At 38.6% G+C, this 24309-nt stretch overlaps 1 protein-coding gene across 1 annotated transcript; it reads right to left on the reverse strand.

Moving 5' to 3' along the window:
- Positions 1–12107: 12107 nt before the first annotated feature.
- On the reverse strand, positions 12108–16788 carry LOC124355798. Its single transcript, XM_046806952.1, has 4 exons — positions 16702–16788; positions 16385–16515; positions 15921–16144; positions 12108–12112 (listed from the first exon to the last, which is right to left on the reverse strand). Exons 1-4 carry the CDS (start codon positions 16786–16788, stop codon positions 12108–12110), a joined length of 447 nt encoding a protein of 148 aa, XP_046662908.1.
- Between the last annotated feature and the right edge of the window lie 7521 nt (positions 16789–24309).

Here is a 24309-nt window from a genome sequence, read left to right on the forward strand (position 1 = left end):
CTGGCTACGACCAGTTGTTCCTGCGCGGAACCGCCGCTAGGCACTACTTCACGGAGGGAGGATATAGCTACAAATCTTTTCCATCGTGTTATTCTAGTCGTCGCTTCTTATCTTAAGTTGATTTTATTTTTATTATTTGCTCGGATTCGTTCTTTGCGACGGAGCTCTTGGATAAATTCCACTGCAAATACGCTTGTTGCCTCCTATACCGACTTTAATGAGATCATAGTTTTCACTAGAGAATCTGAGCCGAAGAGGAGGCACGCAAAAATACATGAACCACATCTTCCTTACTCCAGGCCAAGACCCCAGGAGAATCCTCATGTTTAAATCGATGTAGGTACGCCCGAGAGCATCCTTGTCCTGAGATTCTTCGCTTCAAGTAGTAGTTTATTTCGCCGTGGCCGCGATTCAAAAAAATACTTCAGTGTGGGATAAGACGGTTGACCATCTTCCGTTGTAGTGCTGTCCCACATCTTTTCCCTCCGCTGCATGATTTTCTGTCGCTCTTCGGTCCTGAGATCATCTGAGTTTCATAAAAGCAGTCAGGTTATATGCATTGATTAACTGATGGACTATGAATGTTGGAATGATTTAGATTTGTTAAGGGACAACAATAAAGCATGAGTCAATAATGGATTTCTTCAAAAGTAAAATATAGTTCTATGAAATCTACCTAAAACTAAGATAATCATAGTTGTAATAACATTTCATCAATATATAACTACCAAAATAAATAATTTTCGGTGATGCAAAATTGTTCATATGTATATGGAAAAGTAATTACTGAAAATGTGAAGAACTACTGTAAAAAAGAAAAATGTGCGGTAAATTATACATATAATAAAAAGCTATTAGAATATTTTATTTTTATATGGCTTTAATCTAGATAGTAGTAGTTACTACATAAGTTACTACAAATTTGTATTTACTAGCAGTATTAGTGAAATTGTTTAACCATGGCTATCATTAAATATAATAGATTTTTCTAATAAATAATAATCAAGTCTTTAAAACTAAAATATAACTTTGGAGAATGATAAAATAAAACAACTACACCCAACATTGATAAATAAATAAATATGTTCCAATTTCAGTTAATATAAATTATATCCCCCCCCCCCCACCCCCCCCCCCCCCCACCCCCCCCCCCCCCCACCCCCCCCCCCCCCCACCCCCCCCCCCCCCCACCCCCCCCCCCCCCCACCCCCCCAACTGTATAAACGTACACTGAATAAAAATAAACAAACAAAAGAGGAAACAACAGATAACAAATGTAATGCAGCCAACGTCTTCTCATCTATAGATTTTTTAGGATAAATCACTATGTAATGCTTGAAATAAATATTTCTGCACATAAATTCAGTATTTATAACTAGGGATTACGGCTGAAATTCTAAAATGGGCTTGATGGACTTAAGCGTTATGTCCATCAATGTTTAGGAACATTAAATTAAATAGAGCATATAAGATGGAAAGTGAAGTCAACTCCATGGTGAAAAGAAGACAATAATACTAGTTATTATAAAAGACTGCTGATACCACTAATCATCAGGATCTGACCCATATTCTGTACATGTCAAGCAAGTACAGGATCGTGTACATATCGCTGGCATCACAATAATTGGACGCTATTACCCTGATTATGATGACTCGGAACTTTATATCATTCCCTTCTCAATAAGCTCCCTCATTCCTCCTTCATTTCTATTAGACGAATACATCATTGATCAGTAGCAGAAATCAACTTCTGTATGATTATGATAATCAACTTCAATATTTTAACCATTCAATTCAATAGTCCTGGGTACAAATTTTGGTTGTTTTAACACATTTTGAGAGGATGGGATGTTTTCTTTATAAATAATAAATATTTACCATAACGAAAAATAAAAAATATAATAACCTCGGGCTGAACGTAATACAAATCATTAAATGTTGACGTATGAATTGTAATTTTATAATTCATTTCATAAACATTATTTCAAAATTCCTAAGGTTGAAACTATTCAGAAGAAAAGGATGAGAATTGGAGCTAAAGTTATAGATACAAGAGGGAATCAAAATATCTTACACCCAAAAGGCTTGAGATCTTCAGCCTCAGCTTCAAAAACAAATTAACTTTGAGCGTTTTTAAATCGTTACCGTATCCTCTTTTTGGGCTAAATTAAGCTTACTTTTATTTCCTTGGCTTCCAAATTTTGAATATATAAAACTTATGTGTTTTAAGGCATTCACATGGAATGTACTTTCAAACTGTGATGTTTTACTCCAATTGGTTTTCATAGTCATGGCAAATTTCGAAAGTGATATACAAAAATGTTTTAATCTTTTCTTATATCTCCCCAATAACGGAGTTACCTTTAAAGAGGACACCATACCCCTCCTAACAAAATTACTTTGACAATAATCTCCCAAAATTCAAAAATATTTTATTCCATCTTTTACAAAGACTTCCCAACGTCCATATAATAACGGGAAAAATTGGATCAAAATCCGTAAAACATTTCTTTTAAAATTCTTTAACTCTGTAATTTTATGTCTCAAAATAGTTTTGTATCAAATTAGATTATTAATTATTCATATCAGCTCATTATCGCGTATACATTCTCCGAAGAAAGATACAAAATAATTGAATCGTAAAAAGTGAGGGCTCTGTGGTATAATGGTAGCACATTCACCCGGTAAGTGAGAGATCCGGGTTCGAGTCCCAGCGGAGCAAGTACTTTTTTGCGATTCAATATTTATTGAAATTAAATTAGGCTATTGCCAGTTATACAAAGGTAATGAATGTAAACAGAAGTCATTAGACAGGTATTTGGTCTTACGATCATATGTTAGTTTGGTTATTTAAACACATATGTGAAAGAAACGGCCAAATACAAAATAATTGAATCGTAAAAAGTGAGGGCTCTGTGGTGTAATAGTAGCACATTCACCCGGCAAGTGAGAGATCCGGGTTCGAGTCCCGGCGGAGCAAGTACTTTTTGCGATTCAATATTTATTTAAACTAAATTAGGCTATTGCCAGTTATACAAATTTAAAGTATATATATATACTTTAAATTTGTATAACTGGCAATAGCCTAATTTATATATATATACTTTAAAACTCATAGAGCGTTTTTATTTATTTGATAATGAGAAAAGAGCCAAATATTTAAATACAATTAATTATGAAATAAGGTGTTATTTTAATTTTCATACCTTTTTACTTATGATTGATGTTATAAAAAATTTCTTTAAATATAATATTTAACTCATATTAAACTAAATGATTATTGGCAATGCTAATAATTACTAAAACAACTAATATTTAATGAATTCTACACATACAGTGCTATTAACAGTAAGGAAATACGTAAGTAGTTACCTATGTATTGTAAATAGAAATATTACAAATTAAAAGGTGAATGTGATTAATCCTAAGAAAATGTTCCATTTCGCAAGCCCAAATAACCTTTAACAAAGCAACAGCAAGGCATGCTGTCATAAAATTACACTTTGAGGTGTAAACACAGAGAGGGTAATTTCGTAGTTTCTTTTTAATTTTACGATATTAAATATAATTTTCAAAAGACGCTTTTTAAGTGAAATAATTTGAACTATTCAGATCGAATTAAAACACACACCAATAAACTGAAACCCCTCAATATTGATTGAATTATCACAATCGTTTCACGGTTTAATACTACTAGTAATACTAGTATTGTGCATAAGTTATAGCGTGACCGGTGGCCTTGAGATGCGCAGAAGCCAAGGAGTGCACTAAAGTGGTGGGGGAATGGAACGGCTCAGTCTATTGTCGTGTTGTGTTTGCTGAACATGGGTCTGCAAATTGTGCAATATTTTGTGCTTATTGTGTTTTTATTGTAAACGTTTGTAAGGGAAGGTAGTGTGAACAGCAAAATATTAGGTAAAAAGGTTATACACAGCCAAACACGTTAAGTAATTGCCTATGTTTACCGCTTTATGAAAAGAGAAGTGGAAACTAACATATCTATTAATATGAGAAAGTTTCAATAGCGTGTAATTCAAGCAACTGGAATTTCAGAAAGACTTTCTAAAGGAGGAAAAACAAATAAGTCCAGTGGACACTTCGTTCAGTACACCAAACAAGGTAAGAAAAGGTAAGCATATTAAAAGTGATGTGGACAATGACGATTTAGGTGTAGTTCGAAGAACAATACAAATTTTTATCGACAGCATTCCTATTAAATTTATTAAAAGAGAAAATTGATTTTAAATGAAAGTAAGTGGACACTTTTAAATATATTACGAAAGTAAGTATTTAGCGGGAGGAAATCTACCTCAAACAGAAATATCTTAATTGAAAGTTTGAATATCCGTGAATTACGTATAAAATATTTGAAAAGTTTATCTGAACACAGAGATAAAAATGGCCGATGGTGTACATGGATGAAACATATGATCACTCTACACACCGAAACAAATGCTTGGGATGATGTAGTACTTCGGGACTGTAGACACCTTTACTTAAAGAACAATGCCTTATAATAGTCCTGGAGATCCAACACTAGGTTATAATGCAAACAAGGAGATCCTGCAACAACAACATCGAGTAGAAAGACTAAAATGGTCAAATAGCTTTCCGAGCGTAATATTGCTCACTCCAAAGTACTATGTACAAACCTGAGTTGTATGCTTTTATGAAAGCCTACAAATCCACCACAGTTTGCGTTTGCCGCCTTCCCATCCGGATTTAAATCCAATCGAGCTTATTATTATTGAACTTATAGAGCCTACTTAAAGAGAGAGGAGTCAAAAAATGTGACATTTTATATAAATTGGGTAGAAAAATTAGTGAAGGAACGTGTGATTCGAGCACTCAAGAAGATTGGAGGAAAAGATGTAATCATACGATAGCAGCCGAACAGAATATGGAACTCGAACGACAAATCGACGAAAGAAATAACAGAACAAATTGTCCTAAGACTAGGCGAGGATTCCGACAGTGACGAGTGGAAGAAATAAAGTGGCCGTGATGAAGACAAGGAACTATTTGTTGACACTTGTGACAGTGACGAGGATGATTTACCGGGAATTGTACCCTTCGGCTATTACTAAGTACATCGAGTCTCGATCACGACACGATATGGCCCCAACAGAAAATGTACAAGGTAATTAAATAATACCTTTTAGTAATATATTTCAAACTAATGTTTAAGGGAAGGAGTCTAATATTTTGGTATTTATTTTTTATTTCGTACCATAATATTAAGAATTTATTTTTTAATAATGCAAGAGATAATAAATAAAAAATCTGTACAAAGAACCTAACAACAGTAAAACTATAACCAATTCACATAATGACATGACACAATACAAATATGCCTTTGATTTTTACAGTTCCTACAGAGACAGTGCCACGGCCCCAGTGCGCCAGCAACCGATATGAGCAAGGAGAAGAAAACACTCAGTTGCGGTAGTAGCATCGTATCCACTCCCCGTAGTATGGTTGTGTCCCCACGCGCTCTCCTCCTTCAGCATATAACGCACTATAATATTACTTATTATTATTACTTGGGAGTGACTTGTGATCAAGCTTATGGAAAATTAAAAATTAAAATCAATGTATTTCAAATCAGTTTTTAATTCGTTCAGTGTTTTTCTTAGTCATTAATATAGTAGTAGGACAAGAAACGTCGGACTGGGCTTCATTGGTTAAATTGGTGTTAGTTAAATCGCTCTTTATATTTAGACTTCTAAAATTTCAAAATCTCAAATAAAATGAATTTGTTAATTTGTTACTAATTTAGTTTTTACTTATTTATGTTCTGTATATTCTTGTGAGCTATTTTACAAGGTAACATTTTTCTATATTCACTGTTTGCTACAAATATATTAATAATATACTAATATTATTTTCCTTCATATCCCTATATACTTATTGTTCGGTCGCTGTTCTCATATTTCATAAATATTTATTCTAGGATTATTGACTTACTTACAAGACATTGGTTAACACATATATTTTCTACATTAGTATAGAATCACGGATTACGATTTCCATTTGAACTGTTTTCGCTGTATGAAAGCAAAGAAAATAAATAAAATAAATCTAATATATAGAACCTAAATATATTAGTGGGCGCAATTAAATAAATAAGAAAGCATAGTATGTATTTCAACTACTACATAAACTAATTTAATCTAAAGATATAAATGAAAGAATTAGATTATAACGTATGCCACTCCATAATATTTAAATGACTGTTAGCAAATATTATTGCATCGGCGTTAAGGGTAACTACGATGTCTGTGGTAAAATAAGGGAATAAATAAATTTTTAAACAACTTCAGAACATTTATATTATATTTTTAGCATGTTACTTAATTGTACAAGAAAATTATTTATACGGTAAAAAGAAAAAACAATAAGGTGAAATTTAACTTTTAAAGTAGGTGACAAGTTGTGATATCAGTGCTCTCTAGCGTAGCAGTAACCTGCCTACTTCACAAGGACTTCTATTATTAAAACACTGCTATACAAATTTATTTCTACATGTAAAAAAATAAATTCCATGATGGTTGCATGTTAAACCGTAGAATTATGCTAAGCGTCATTTAAGTCTATCACTACGTAGGCTGACAGAGTTTTGTTTGCCGGCGCGGTGTATTTCTTTTCTGTATCATTCTGCAGGATATCTCGAGAATGAAATGAGCTACAAGCTTGAAATTTTGTTTTACATGCAACCGTAACGAATCCTGTTATGTGACACATAGTGTGACGTACCTACCTTGTAATAATAACAGATTAAAGAGTGTTGTGTGACACATAGTGTGGCGTACTCCTACCTTGTAATAATAACAGATTAAAGAGTGTTGTGTGACACATGGTGTGGCGTACTCCTACCTTGTAATAATAACAGATTAAAGAGTGTTGTGTGACACATAGTGTGGCGTACTCCTACCTTGTTATAATAACCGATTAAAGAGTGTTGTGTGACACATGGTGTGGCGTACTCCTACCTTGTAATAATAACAGATTAAAGAGTGTTGTGTGACACATAGTGTGGCGTACTCCTACCTTGTAATAATAACAGATTAAAGAGTTTTGTGTGACACATGGTGTGGCGTACTCCTACCTTGTAATGATAACAGATTAAAGAGTGTTGTGTGACACATAGTGTGGCGTACTCCTACCTTGTAATAATAACAGATTAAAGAGTGTTGTGTGACACATAGTGTGGCGTACTCCTACCTTGTAATAATAACAGATTAAAGAGTGTTTGTGTGACACATAGTGTGGCGTACTCCTACCTTGTAATAATAACAGATTAAAGAGTGTTGTGTGACACATAGTGTGGCGTACTCCTACCTTGTAATAATAACAGATTAAAGAGTGTTGTGTGACACATAGTGTGGCGTACTCCTACCTTGTAATAATAACAGATTAAAGAGTGTTGTGTGACACATAGTGTGGCGTACTCCTACCTTGTAATAATAACAGATTAAAGAGTGTTGTGTGACACATTGTGTGGCGTACTCCTACCTTGTAATAATAACAGATTAAAGAGTGTTGTGTGACACATGGTGTGGCGTACTCCTACCTTGTAATAATAACAGATTAAAGAGTGTTGTGTGACACATAGTGTGGCGTACTCCTACCTTGTAATAATAACAGATTAAAGAGTGTTGTGTGACACATGGTGTGGCGTACTCCTACCTTGTAATAATAACAGATTAAAGAGTGTTGTGTGACACATAGTGTGGCGTACTCCTACCTTGTAATAATAACAGATTAAAGAGTGTTGTGTGACACATAGTGTGGCGTACTCCTACCTTGTAATAATAACAGATTAAAGAGTGTTGTGTGACACATAGTGTGGCGTACTCCTACCTTGTAATAATAACAGATTAAAGAGTGTTGTGTGACACATAGTGTGGCGTACTCCTACCTTGTAATAATAACAGATTAAAGAGTGTTGTGTGACACATAGTGTGGCGTACTCCTACCTTGTAATAATAACAGATTAAAGAGTGTTGTGTGACACATAGTGTGGCGTACTCCTACCTTGTAATAATAACAGATTAAAGAGTGTTTGTGTGACACATGGTGTGGCGTACTCCTACCTTGTAATAATAACAGATTAAAGAGTGTTGTGTGACACATAGTGTGGCGTACTCCTACCTTGTAATAATAACAGATTAAAGAGTGTTGTGTGACACATTGTGTGGCGTACTCCTACCTTGTAATAATAACAGATTAAAGAGTGTTATGTGACACATGGTGTGGCGTACTCCTACCTTGTTATAATAACAGATTAAAGAGTGTTGTGTGACACATAGTGTGGCGTACTCCTACCTTGTAATAATAACAGATTAAAGAGTGTTGTGTGACACATGGTGTGGCGTACTCCTACCTTGTAATAATAACAGATTAAAGAGTGTTGTGTGACACATGGTGTGGCGTACTCCTACCTTGTAATAATAACAGATTAAAGAGTGTTGTGTGACACATGGTGTGGCGTACTCCTACCTTGTAATAATAACAGATTAAAGAGTGTTGTGTGACACATGGTGTGGCGTACTCCTACCTTGTAATAATAACAGATTAAAGAGTGTTGTGTGACACATAGTGTGGCGTACTCCTACCTTGTAATAATAACAGATTAAAGAGTGTTATGTGACACATAGTGTGGCGTACTCCTACCTTGTAATAATAACAGATTAAAGAGTGTTGTGTGACACATGGTGTGGCGTACTCCTACCTTGTAATAATAACAGATTAAAGAGTGTTGTGTGACACATAGTGTGGCGTACTCCTACCTTGTAATAATAACAGATTAAAGAGTGTTATGTGACACATAGTGTGGCGTACTCCTACCTTGTTATAATAACCGATTAAAGAGTGTTGTGTGACACATGGTGTGGCGTACTCCTACCTTGTAATAATAACATATTAAAGAGTGTTGTGTGACACATAGTGTGGCGTACTCCTACCTTGTAATAATAACAGATTAAAGAGTGTTATGTGACACATAGTGTGGCGTACTCCTACCTTGTTATAATAACAGATTAAAGAGTGTTGTGTGACACATGGTGTGGCGTACTCCTACCTTGTAATAATAACAGATTAAAGAGTGTTGTGTGACACATAGTGTGGCGTACTCCTACTTTTTAATAATAACTTATTAGAGAGTGTTGTGTGACACATAGTGTGGCGTACTCCTACCTTGTAATAATAACAGATTAAAGAGTGTTGTGTGACACATGGTGTGTGGCGTTCTCCTACCGTGTAGTAAAAACTTATTAAAGAGTGTTGTGTGAGCGTGGGAAGGCACGGTGGACAAAATAGTATATTCAAATCATATTACTTGTTATTAATCAAATTTGGCTGATTCCAGAGATCACACCATAATAAGGTTCGAGATTATAGGGTTAAAAGGGGGAGAATTTCTGAATAGGTGTTGATCCAAATTCCAGTTCTTGGTGTTTAATAAGTCATATTAGCATTGAATATGTACAAGGTTACAAGATGATTCACCCATCGTGAGTCAAATAACTCGTAACAGTCACTGAAAAGTAATTTAAGTTGTATTTTACACTTAATTTAGAAGTGGGTAATTTGTCTTTCAGTCAATTAGTGTTTAAGAAAATTCATTACAGTTTGGTGATCCCTGTATGCCTATATATGAAAACATTCTGATACTTTTAAATTAATATATTTACATAATATAATTTTTTTAATTCCACATAGGAGTACTGTAGCGTTTTTAAAGCTAAATTGATTTATTTCTTTAATTAAAACTTAAATTAAATAAACATTTTGGGATCGAAATATTTGGGATTTAATTTTAGATTAGATTGTGAAAAGTCAGGGTAAAAACGAATATGTAATCCTTTGGCAAGTTAGTACTGGTAGTTTTAAATTGTTAAGAAGGCAGGTTGACTGTCTTGAATTGATTAGAACTTGTCTTATTGCGAGTATTGTTCTCCTGGTTTGATACACCTGGACCAATGAGAGAGCACCACGGCTGTCCTGCAAAGTTGATTGGAAAGGGAAGTATTTAAGCGCCCGCTCATAATTTTCACCCTTCTTTTGGTTATTTTCGTGATTAATTTGATTACAGTGCACAGTATTACAGTGCACCTTAAATTTTTTTCCGCGAGGGATTTTGAGTAAGCACCAAATTTATTGTACGTATTATTGGAATTGTCTTCCAGATCTGATATTAAATTAATTTTGTTGTCTTTTTTAAAATTTTGAAACGTTGAACTTATTATTTTGCCAGTTTAAAATAAATCCATTGTTTTATTTAGAACTGTGATTTTTATTTTAGACAAACCAGACAATATTTAATAGTTAATCAATTTAGTAATAAATTGTACTGAATATTCACTAGAAGCTTACTAATCAAAAAATATTTTATATCTTCTTGGATGTCTCATTGATAATTTAAATATTAACAGTCTGGAATATCAATATCTAGAATCCAAGTCGTTATAGGTACATTTGATCTTGTTATGATAATTTAAATATACAGTACTATAAATAATTATAAACTAATTGTTTTATTAGAATAAGCAATAAACACTGATACTACTATTGGATATAATATAGAAGTGATTTTAGCAACTCAAATTATAATTAATAATTGTCGATCCATAAATAAGTAACAATCATGATTCGTTTCTTATGAGCTGTGAGGTGATATATTTTTATGAAACAATTACATTTTGTTACATTTGATCTGAGTAAATAAAACAAACTTGAAGATCTCATTGATTTTTATTTTATCTTGGTAAAATACCATTACAGTTTAAGGTTTTATTAATTTTCCGTACCTTAACATATTTATTCATAAAAACTGAAAATCAATGATCAATAGTCTTTGCGCAACCTAATCAGAAAACCAAAAGAGAAAACAAATAATGGACGTAGAATCTTGGAGCATTGGAAAAAAGGTTTATCGTACTATCACTAGTATAAACAAATTCAACATTTTCGAATATATAATTTTTATTTTGTGCAAGGCCTTTCTGAATCAAAGATTCCATCATCAGGCAGTGCCTTGCACAAAATAAAAATTATATACTGGAAAATGTTGAATTTGTTTATACTAGTGATAGTACGATAAATAATGGATGAATCGACCACTGCACCGCTAAAATCCGTTCAGACCGAACAAATCCTGATATACATACAACTGTTTACAAACTCATTACAGTCAACATAGCTAATGTAAACGCCAGTAATGTCATGTAAAGTGTTGCCAAGCATGTTATCATTGTGTATATCTGACATACTGGCCAGCGACTGTGCAAAGTCCGCTATGGTAATATACAGTGACAGTAATTAGCAATAAACAGATCAAACTATGGAACAAACAATTAATGTTGTGTGGCTGATTAAATTACGTTTTTCTGCATTTTAATATCTCAGCACAGTGTTCACTTGTTCGAGTGCTGGTATTCTATCAGGTCTCAATTAGAGAATTCGACATCGTAAAAGTATTCGTAATGAAATGTTCAAATTATTTTTAATTAATATAATTTGTCTAACATTTCCTCATTTTTATTGGCATCTGTGCCTATAAAATGAATGTCCTCTCTCACAATTTAAATAATACGGTGTTCCTCTACTTTTAATAACAGATCGGACTTTTCGAAGAGACTATGACAGTTGAAGCACTTCAATCTTTTGAAAAGTAGTCAATCAATCCATAGTCACTATTTATATGGAAAGTGCCTCCTACAACTATGGGTTTTAGGTTCAGCAAGAATGAGAACATATGCTGATTACAACAATTTATATTTATAATGTAGATTGCACTGATTGGTAAGAAAAACTACACTTATACGAGTATATTACCAGAAACATCTCTCCGATTCCGTAAATTAATCAATTATACATCTAACGTATAGACCATTAATTATATTTAGTACATGTGGTATTAAGTCTCTCAGGGTTTCGTCCTAGAGTTCTTATTCAATCCAAATGCACAATTTTCATAAAATTCCACATTTATTTTCGTGCCACGAATTTGGGTTCAAATCCAATTGTCATCAATGTTTTTTTTTTTAATTTGAAACTTTGCAATCAATATTTAAAAAATGCAATAATTACAGAACAATTGCTGGTTAATCTGTACAACAAAAATTTTTTGTGATTGACTAAGAGCCATACGTATTCATCTAACATTGATTCTGTCAGTCCGATTGGTATAGTGTTATTAATAATGCGGCGTGCAACACAGCTGGACGAATACATACACCTTCTTGGAATTGTACTTTGCAATCACTGTCCTCTTAACAAACACTGAATTCAGCCCAATAAATTAAATTTGCGGATTTTGTTAATAACAATTCAATGACAAATGAAAATAGGAGAAATGCCTATTTATATCCAACATTATTTACTTATATTCTATCCGACATATACTAAATGTTATAATGAGATTTAGGCAGAGCGGATTAAGAACGTGGATTAGATATTACAAACTAACATTGAATCAAAACTAAACAGCGCCGGTAATACCACAAAGTCGTATCTTTCCGTATTATTCTAATCCACTTCCAACCGACTCAAATTTAGTGAATGCTCCCCATTAATTCTTTTCTCTAAAACTCTCACAGAATACATTGGGTAGTGTTGTAAGTTTTAGAACTTTATGATTAATACATTTCTCTCTAAAAATGACATATTTCATTATCATAAGCTACAGATTTTAATCACCCGATATGCGATTAAACTGAATAAACTGTTCTCAAACGCCTGATAAAAAAATCTGATATGAATGGAATATTACTTAGCACATGAAACAGATGCGAGCTATTAATATTTTTAAGGACAATAAACGTGAGCATTGCGAGCCATGCCATTGGCACGATTACCGTTTTAAGGGTGCGCTCTACCACAGGCCAGAAATCGCAGTACGATGTTTCAAAAATCCGCTTGAAGCGCTGGCAAAATCGGTTGTAGGGAGGGCAATGAGTAGTTGCTGTGGAAGGGATCGGAACTTACCGAGCGCTTCCGACATTTGCCGAGCGGGGGACTCGAGCCAGGTGCGCGACGTCCGACTCACACACGCACACAGCTTCGTTTTTAACAGGGATGGGCTAGTAGGCCTTTCACTCTTCAGCCACTTTACCCACGCCACATGCGAATAAAGCAGACGATGCTTTATTCACATTAGTCTGCTCCTATATACTGACAGTAAATGGACACAAAGATACACATGAAAACTATCGCTAAACATATATAAAATATTGTAGTATAATTTAGGCAAAACATGATACGTAAAATATTATAGAAAAAATCAGACTGGGAGTGGCTTCCTTCAAATATTACATGTGAATAACATTACATGACATTTTCACTTTTATTACAGTACATGTTTTAGATTTGTTAAGACTGCGATGTACCACAGGCTAGAGATCGCAGTATCGGGAGCATCTCAATTATTTGCCGAAAGAAAATGCGTTCAGTGGCGTACGGCTCGTAACAACGCACTCGCGCCACGTAGTGTGGAGATCGGCTAAATCAGTATGAAACTATAACCGGTACTTTTCCTACCGTTACTAGTAATGTTGGTACAACACACTTTTATCATTATGTAATAACATGTTTTAGTAAAATATATTTTATTTTTGTTTAATTTAAATTCGGTCTACTGAAATGTTTAAAAACTAACAGAAACGTAATCATTCCAGTGATATTGTCAGGTCAGAGTGTCTACCGATCTGGAATACGTGGAAAAACTGGGCAAGGCAGGAATCGTTATGAAAACCATAGAAAATTTAAATATTTTTAATTTTATCAACAAAACTAACATAATTTTATTAATTGTTTGATACATAATGTAAACCCACACATTTTCTTGTAAATATAATAATTCTTTAATTTTTTTAGAATTATCAAATCACATAAGATTTTTAAGACTAACTAACCACGCTACCAGCAATGTGGTTAGTTAAATGTACATTAAAAGTAAATTTATAGATACATTATATCAGTGATAACAGTATGTTAAAAAATGACATATTTTATGAGCTCAGTTCATATTTACGACTTAATACACACAGCTACATGTCACTCTCTGTGCGTCTGCCAAATGAACCGCTAACTGCAGAAAGGCATCAAGTCCAAATTAACCAACTTTTCAGGAGCGACAAAAAACCTTATAAATCCATATGTACATACATATATTTAAATATTTATTTTTTATTCTATATGACTGACCTTTTTAAAGATCATATTTTGAAATTGAAGTCAATCAAATATTTTTAAAGAGCTGATTATTAATTTTTTTTTTTACATAGGACATGTTTCCTTTCTGCGGTAAACTATTTTACAATTTTACAAATCATGGGGAAAAAATCATTATACAAATCATTTTGTTAGATACATTTATTTTAATGATAAAAAATATCTTATATCTAGGAACACGTTGTATAACAAAAGAAAATAATTTTTACACTACAATATTTAAGTCATCGTCAGCGGTTGATGTGGTAGGCCATGACAGGATTTGGTCACAAAAGTCAAATTTTTCTTCTGGAATGTATTTTTTTGTTTTTTTCAGATCTTCCATTTTTTTTTAATGTTGATCGGAAGTACCGTAGCATAGGCTTTTTTTTGTTGGAGCCCTGATCGGCATTCCTCAATCTGAAGGAATCCGTTGCCAAGCCGGTAATGTTCATGTCACACTGCAACCGTGTGAGGCGTCTCAGATGAAAAAGACATTACCCTGTATTTTGATATTGAAAAATGTTATTTTTTGTCTTTTCGGTACATCTCTACCATAGGAATCGTCACTTAAGCTGGTCTATTTTGTAAAACTCTGGCCACCATGCAGTGAAGTCAATAAAATCGTCAAAAGTTCATTTTGATGACAGAGAATTTACCAGCGATTTTCGATGAACCAAGAATAAGAGCTTCGACTTCAGCTAAATCATAGTATCTTTCTTCTCTTCCCAATTTTCTTCTTACTATCGCCAAAATCTCTATCATTCGGCATAAACGAGTGGCCTCGGACTGGAAACACTAGTTTTTACTTCATCAAACCGTTTTATTTCACATAAATACATCATCATTCTTACCAGGGTGTGGTTTTTGTTCTGTCCTGTCCTGAACAGTTGTCCCCAAACAAATAAAGTTTTTTTACATCATTATCAATTTTGTGTTTGATGTACCAGTCCAATATTGTACAAACTTCGTTAGCTCCCTTACCCTCCATTACCCTCGTGATAGATAACAGTTGTACATTCACCTGTTGAAAGATTATGCACACCAAAGACGTTAACAGTGAGCTGCCGGAAAGTAATAGGTGTCTTGTACAGGAATGCAAGGTAGAGATACGTTAGCCATAAAATCAATACAGATCCCAACACTAGTCAACTCATTTTTGCACTTTTCCGTTGTTTCTTGCAACGAGGCATAAAATTTTTTAGCTCTACGTTTGTGTACCATTAACTCGGCGACAGCTACTCGCTTGGCATTCTCGTTTAAAAAAAGGACTTTTTTATTTTCAAGGTTTAGTTCCTCGCAAGTTACACAAGCATCTTTAACTGGTCGGTCAAAACCAATGTCAGGGTAGTTTTCATTAAAATAAGTCCAAAAGAACTTGTATGAGAGCCTTTTTTTTCACTTCCCAAAGTTGTTGTAAGAAAGTTTTGGTTTTTTTTTATGAACATATCATACATAATTTTCAAATTCAAGTTTGCTGAGAAGTACTGTTTATCTTTTGCCTGTATAGTGATGGGTTTTTGTTGGGAATGATTCAACATGGGCCCTTAATCGAGTCAGGACAGACCCGGGTATTGCATTTTCCTGAAACGTTCTTTTCCTCTGTTGTCAGTTGGGATTTCATTTACTTGCAACAAATGAGATAAACGGTAAACACTGTTTAGGAGTGTATCCATAAGTTTGTCATAAAATCCATTTTTACATACCTTGGTGCGTTTGCCATTGTGTAGAAATGGAATAGCTTACACTAAAAGCTTTCGGCTTTTCAGATGATGACCCAGGCCTGGATCTTTCTCTTTCAACAGGACTAACTTCCATTAGAGATTGGATGAAAATGTCCTGTTCTACTTTGGTTGTCATATTATGTAGTTTTGAAAATATTTCTATCATATCTCCCTCCGAAAAGCTTTGAAGGCAGTTGGACTTGCAGCTGAAACAATAAACAGGCTTAATAACAAGAGTATAATATTATGATGAATGTGTCAAAAATATAATAGGCCTAGGCCTACCATATTTTGAAGGTTATGTTTACCGTCGGGCCAATTTGATGTAATGATTAGGTTATCGTTCAAGACCACTAGGCTAATTTAAAATAAAAACTAGAAGTGAAGAGATGTATCAACCAAACATTGTATGCAAAAATAAAACTATTGAACAAAACTATATTTACCTGCAAACATTGGAGCCTGGATTTTTTGCAGGTACAGTTTTGCCTTTCCAGTTTACATGCTCTTTGCCCTCTACCTTAGACTTTTTAATCACATTTCTTCTGTACTTTTCTTCATTCTTTACACCCTCTTCCTTCTTTTAATTCGACTGTGTCCTTCTTCTTCTGAACTACTCATTTTATTTCAATGATGAGGCATTAAGTAATCAGTGAGACCGCACTAAATAATGTTATGAATAAAACAAAGCACTATGATCGTTGTTTGACGCGACTCAGCTGACTGAACGTTAGTTTATCGCGTCTGCCACGCGAGCGCTGACAGCCAGCTGGTTACTGCAGAAGGGGGAAAACAAGTCCAGGACTAGTTCCCTTTCTGCAGTAAAATAGGTTATTCGAGACGTCGCCATTGCAATAGCAATGCGCGGACATGTTTCCTTTCTGCTGTAAACGACGAGTCTTAAACCTATAACAACAACTTTGAAGGAAAAACGGAAAACCCGTTAATTTGGACTTGATGCCTTTCTGCAGTTAGCGGTTCAAATTAGAATGTAATTATAACTTTAATAAAATTTGTAACAATAAACTTTACAGAATTGAACAATAGTAACATAACAAAATTCAGCACAAAAAGCAAAGTAACAACAAGACATTAAAATTACAATCAAGCAAAATATCACAAGACCAACATGAGAGAAATTACAGTTTTTACTTAGCAAATCGTATAGGATAAAAAATTTACCTGAGTATATTACACTGAGTATATACAGGGTGAGTGGCTCTTGGTGTGACAAAATTTTTTGGGTTATTATGCAATGTAAATGTGATACAATGGTGGTTATAAAAAAGTCCAACTCCAAAAATTTGGTCTGAAATGTATTATTTTCAGTTTTTCTAAAAAACCCTTGTTTTTGTACGTAGGAATTGAATACTGGTGAAAGTGATAAGATAAGGAATTAAAACATTGATAAAGGATGTGACCATTAATCCGTAACTAGCATCCACAAAATTATTTAAAACTGCTTTACTTTTTTGTAATCTTCAATTCCTTGTTTTATGAGCTATTTTATAAAACAAAAAAATTAAGTATGACCATTGTATGCGCGAAAAATTAAGCATACCATTAAAGCCTATTAAATGGCAAAGTTTTTAATATGACTTGACACATTCTTGTGTACAGGGTGTGGTAAAAAGATTGGGTTCAATGATATTTAAGTTTTTCTTAAACTTAGCAACTTTGCCATTTGAATCGACCTGAAGCTTAATTTTCTTTTCTTACCGTTTGAACCGATAACTTTTTCAAATTTAAAATTTAACGGAGAATCTAAAAATGATGTAGTTTGCTCACATATGTATATACTTTGGTGAGAAATATCAGATTTACGTACAAAAACACGGGTTTTTTAGAAAAACTGAAAATAATTCATTTCAGACCTAATTTTTGGAGTTAGACTTTTTTATAACCACCATTGTATCACATTTACATTGCATTATAACCCAAAAAATTTTGTCACACCAAGAGCCACTCACCCTGTATACTGGGTTAGATGCAAAATGAATTAAATGTCTCTAACATCTTTCTTCAAATTTTGGAAACAACTAATTTTAGTTATAAAAATACAATTTCTGTTATCCTCATTACCCAAAAATATTAATGTTGCATTGAAACTAATAACACATACGGACCTATCTGTCATATTTAATTGTGTAGTTTTGTTTTTTTAACAGGTACCACTAGTCTCCATTACTGTAAGGGATAATATAGGTATACATGTGAATTAAATGAATTACTATATCAGCTGCTCTTGTCACGTCTATTGCATTATACTAACATAAAATTGTAGTTATAAAACATCTAGTCTGTCTCTCACAGGAAGCCCTCGAAGGTATCTTGGGTCAACTAGTTCTGGCAATATGAGTTTTTGGTAAAAAGTTAAAAGTGGAATTTTAATTTAAAATGTTAAAATTTTAATTCCTTTATTTTGTAATGGGTAATAGCTGCTCATGTAATGAGATTTGTTTAACAATCAAATGAAGCAATCATACATTAAGTCAAATAAAACCTATTATAGTTAGACTATAATACTGCACTAAACAAAATACCTCATAATGTGGTATGTCACTCATATTTTGAAAATATTGACATTAATCAATAATTTATTGTTCCCCAGGAGGTAGAGGTAGTTGTTACACGTTACGAATGTATTGTTACGGAAAGAGTTCGCCAACACTATTTCGGTGATATGAAGATGTATATGACAGCTTCCACACGACACGATCATTCATTGCATGGGCGCGCAACGGTGGCGCGTAAGTAGTGTTTCGTCCATGGCCGCTGGAAAGACCCGGCGCGGCGCGATCCTTAGACACCGCCGCCCGTGAGCTCAGTGGCGCCTGTGATCCTATGCTCCATTTCTGCTCCGAGACGTGGACGAGTGAACATCTCTACTAGAGCGACATCGACCACGGCTGAAGATGATGGAAGAGGGATCTGCCTCGGCGGTCCCAGTTGGCGGAGCCGGTTTACCGGAGCCGCTGGCGACACTACTGGGGTCCCGCGCGGCTTGCCAAGCGGGCCCCAGCGCTGTCTGCCCAAAAGGCCTTTTACAAGGCCAACCAACCGCTGGACGTCCCAGCAACACCATTCCACCCGGGACGGGAGAACAGGGCCCGGGTGAAGTCTGGTTATTACCGGAGACCTGTAACGCGATGTGCCAGGTGAGCCCCGCCCGGTCAGCCGACCGGGCCGCGGGATCCCAGCACCGCACTGCTGCTCAGGCCAGCAAACTTATTCCACCCGGGACTTGTCAGGGCCCGGGTGAAGTCCGGACTACCCCGGAAAGCTGCCAGGGTGCAGCGACTAAGTGCCAGGGGAACCTGCGCCGGTCTGAGGCCCAAAAAGGCCTTTCTAAAGGCCACTCTACAACACCGGGGATCTCAACCCCAGTGGCCCAGGCCTTGGTGCCAGCTACCCCTGGGGCCAATTCCGGCTTATCAGGCCGTTCTGCCGCGGGTCTGCGGAAGCGGCAAGCGGCCCCAGCCTCGACTCTTCCGCCTAAGAGCCGACGGACGGACACCGCTGCCAGTGAAGATATGGAGGTTGAGCGAGGCCCCCGCATTCCCCCCATCATCTTGGACATCCCGAAAGGATGGGGTAGCCATGCAGTGACCCTGAAGCAGCTCCTAGGAGGAGATCTTGAAGCTGTGTGCACGGCCAGGACATTGCGGCTCAAAACCACTACTGTGGCCCACTTCAGGTCCTTGCAGAGATACCTGCAGGAGCAGAAAATAAACTTCCACACCTTTGCTATGGCGACCGAGCGTCTCCTGAAGGTGGTGGTCAGAGGACTGCCCTCTACTCTGACTCCTGAGGAGGTCGTGGCCGAGTTCCAAGACATCGGCTATGGCATAGTGGAGGCCAAACTGTTAAAGACAAGGAGAGGCCAGCCGACCAGCCTGTGGCTGATCACACTGCGCAGTGGCGATGGCTTGAGACCGCCTACTGATATCTACAATCTCCAGAGTGTACTTTTTTGCAAGCTGGAGATTAAGAAGTACACCCGACCGGGAGGACCGATCCAGTGCCACCGATGCCAAGGCTACGGACACGGTTCCAGACACTGCCACCGGGACACGCGTTGCGTCAGATGCGGCGAGGGCCACCCTGCCAGCCTGTGCCCAAAGGAGTCAACTAGCCCGGCAAGATGCTGTAATTGTGGCGAGGCACACTCTGCCAACTACCGCGGGTGTGCCAGCTACAAAAACGAGAAACAGCTCTCGTATGCTGCCGCTGCAAAGAGGACTCGGAGGCCTGAACCTTCCAGGGCCGAGCCTCCAAAGCCTCGGGAAGCTCCTGACTCTGCCCCAGCTGCCCCTGTTGACGACATCACAGAGCCCTCCACTGACAGCCGAGAAGACGAGGACTTCGAGGTGGTTCGACGTCGCCGACACCGACCTGCTCGGAAGCCGGAAAATCGGAGAGCTCGGCCTGCCGCGAAAACCTCCATCTCTGAGCCGCGAGAAGAGAGCCCGAGGATTGAAGCTGTACCAGCCCCTGTGAGACCTGAGAGGAGATCAGCCCTACCCAGGCCTACGCCGAGACCTCGCTTGGAACTGCCAAAGATGGCTGCTAGTGCAGAACCACAGGCCCAGCCGCCCACACAAAGCAACATGCCGACCTCTCAGCCTGCTGCCCGTATTCCTGAGGAACTCAAGGCAGGAATATCGCAGTTCCTCTCCCAGCTGACCAGCATGGTGGCGATGATGTCTCGCCTCATGGATATGTTGTCCGCCACCATGCATGGGTAAGCTGAGAGTTGTCAGCTGGAATGCCAACGGGCTTGCTGACAAGAGGCTGGAATTCAGCCAGCTCCTCCAGGACATGGACGTGGACATCGCTCTCCTCCAGGAGACCCACTTCAGGCAGACGGACTCCTTCACCATCCCAAATTTCCAGGTGTATCGCACTGATAGACAGCTGCAGGACATCCGACCCAGCGGAGGCACGGTGGTCTTAGTCCACCGGAGGGTGACTCATCGCCTACTGGCTGCAGTTATTACCCCGGGGACTGAAATCACCCGGGTTGCCGTCAGCTACAATGGGACGGAGCTAGAGATAGCTTCCGTCTACAACCCGCCAAATAGGTTGCTCCAACCGCACTGCCTCGACTGCCTGCTGCGACCCGGCTTTCCTGCACTCATCGCCGGGGACCTCAATGCGAAACACCTGGACTGGGGATGCCGGAAGACAAACTCCACCGGCAGGGACCTCAAGCGTCTCCTGGAAACCCGCCACCACGTCCATGTACTGGCCCCTGAGGAGCCTACACACTACCACCACCAAGGACACCCGCCGGACATCCTTGACATTGGTCTAGCTGGGTCACTGGATGGAAATATCGAGGTGTTTGCTGTGTCTGACCTCTCGTCAGACCACGTGCCAGTTGTCTTTGACCTACCGGACGACGGAGCGCCAGCCTACCCTCCGATGCGCCCCACCAAGGTCAACTGGCACAAATATGCAAACCACCTCGCCGACAGACCTCGGCCCCCACCAACCCCGGCCGAATCGCCAGACCAGCTAGACCAACAGGTTCTGGACCTGACCAACACCCTCCAGGAGGCTGTAGAAATTTCCTCGTCCCCTCTCTCACAGAAGAATCTCACTCCACCTCTTCCTGAGAACCTGAGAGAGGAGATACGCCTACGTCGTAGACTGCGAAGGGAGTACCAGCTGACACGGTGTCCCCACGCTAAGCAAGTCTTCAACCGCCAAGCCAGGAGATGCTCACGTCTCTTGGCGGAACACAGAGCAGCTGCGTGGGACAACTTCGTGGAACACCAAGCTGACGATGGTGTCGGCGGCATCTGGAAGGTCTCCAAAGCCCTCCGAGGGGACAAGAAGGTAAACCGCCCTCTCCACGGCCAACGTGGTATCGTTTACTCCCCCAGAGACAGAGCTGAGGCCTTCGCCGACACCATGGAGGACCAATTCTCCCCACACGCTGACATCTACGACGAGGTCGCCTGCGAAAGAATCGAAGACTTCCTGGAGGACTACGAACCTGAAGAGGATGACCCGCTGCCCTTGGTGACTACACAAGAAGTACACGACAACATCCGTCGCCTCCGCCCAAAGAAGGCTCCTGGCCCAGACTCCCTGGGAACGCCAGCTTTGAAGAACTTGCCGGCTTGGGTGATCGTCACTATCACATGCATCATGAATTCCTGCATACGCCTGGCCCACTTCCCGACCACCTGGAAGGATGCCAAGGTAGTCATGATTCCCAAGCCCAGCAAGGACCCCCCTTTTCCCGGAGAACCACAGGCCCATCTCCCTGCTGCCTGTACTCTCCAAGATCTTCGAGAGGATCATGCTGGCTAGGTTCCCTGAGGAGTTTTTCACGTCTATTAGGACTGAACAGTTCGGTTTCCGAAGTGGACACTCGACCACCCTCCAACTCCGCAGAGTTCTAAACTACATCTCAGGAGCGGTGGAGAGGAAACACCATTCAACTTCGGTCCTGATAGACGTGAGCAAGGCCTTCGACAAGGTGTGGCACGACGGCCTACTGTACAAACTCACAGAGTCCCCCGCTGCCTGGCAGGATGTTCCGGCTAATCCGCAACTACCTTCACCACCGGACCTTCTCCGTCTGCGTTGCCCGATCCACCTCCACGACTCGACCAGTCTCCTCCGGTGTACCACAGGGGTCAGTGCTCGGCCCGATCCTGTACCTGTGGTACACAAACGACATCCCCGTAGCTCCAAGAGTGCAGCTGTCGCTGTAAACGCCGATGATGCACTCTTCACGGCCACATCTGCAAACCTGAGGATGGCCAGAGTCTACATGCAGCGGCAGCTGGATCTACTGGAGCCCTGGTGTGAAAAATGGCGGATCAAGGTCAACGTAGACAAGTGTGAAGCGATCAACTTCACAAGGTCAAGGAGGCAAGCGGACGGCCGACAACTGACTCTCAACGGGGACAACATTCCTTGGAAGACGACGGTCAAGTACCTGGGGGTACTCCTGGACAGCAAACTGACCTTCACTCCCCACGTCACGAGGATCTGTGGATTGGCAAGGAAGGGCTTTGCTAGCATCGGCCCACTGCTCCGCTCCACGAAGCTGCCAGCCAGGACGAAGGTCCTGCTCTACACGGCTCTGACCAGACCAGTGATAACCTACGCGGCTCCAGCATGGTATCACCTCACCTGCAAGTCCGCCCGGAGAAAACTACTCGCAGTCCAGAGTAGGTGCCTCCGGCGGGCCACTGGGTCGCCCTGGTTTGTAAGAAACACCGTGATCAGAGCATCGGCCAACGTCCCTACGATCAGAAGCTTCGTGGAAGGACTTACTTCGACTCTTCAAGAAGCAGCAGAATCCTCGCCGTGGGAACACATCCGTCATCTAGGTGACCAGGAGGTCCCCCAACTCCGTCTTCCAATGGACGACTAGACAACAACACTACACTACACATTACACTACAACACTGACAGGTAGCGAAAGCTACTAGGGCTTTTGACCCTTGTTGACACAAGGCAAAAGCCAAACCGGCAGAGGCCTTGAGAGAAGTGGGGGATCCAGCCCCCACAGTCACAGCGACTTGTACTTGTACTTGTGTGATCCTATGCGATCCTATCCTTTCACACTGATCGGATGACGAATAAATAAAAATATTGTAGTTCATACTTTATACATAGTTGTTCATAATATATTATTATTTAAAAACAAAATATTTACTACAATTTTTTATTTGTGCAAGATAGGAACTTGATTATTAATGTATGAATAGATATTATAAATCAACAAATTGAAGGAACACCTACACTGAAAGGCCACACGTTATAACCTAGCCAAAGCGGGTGAGGGGAAATATCCAGCAGGTAGTGGTGGGAGAGTTGCCTACAGTTTCCGGCTGTAGCCGCCACGCGCGCCACCTGTCAGAGCGTTGAATAGCGCTTGCAGACCTTTCATGTCTACCTTATTGTACCTTAACTTCAGAACTTTTTAATAAACCGTTTGCAGTTTTACTCTTACTATATTCCAATCTACGAATGTCTGTATTTTATTCTTTAATAAAAATTCACGTTTTTATTTTATCAAACGTTGAAAATACCTTTTTTTTTAAACTTTCCACCTGATGTGCAGCTTAAGTTGAATCGAAATTACAATTTCAAAACCTTGCACGTATACAAATATTTAGTTACTTAAATGACATCAATATGTTTGTAATAGCTCAAAAAATGAGCCTAACATGAGGAAGATTCAAAACCCTTGCATCAGCGTTTACCATAGTGGTAGAGCGCAGCCTTAAGGCATTGCACCCGTCCTAAATTATGTACCTTCCAAACACGATATGAGGTGGACAGTGGGAGTGTAGTAAACCGATAGAGTTTTCCATTACAAGGGTGTACGGCATATTTTTCA

The sequence above is a fragment of the Homalodisca vitripennis genome, chromosome 2, assembly GCF_021130785.1.
Source record: "Homalodisca vitripennis isolate AUS2020 chromosome 2, UT_GWSS_2.1, whole genome shotgun sequence".
Taxonomy (NCBI): domain Eukaryota; kingdom Metazoa; phylum Arthropoda; class Insecta; order Hemiptera; family Cicadellidae; genus Homalodisca; species Homalodisca vitripennis.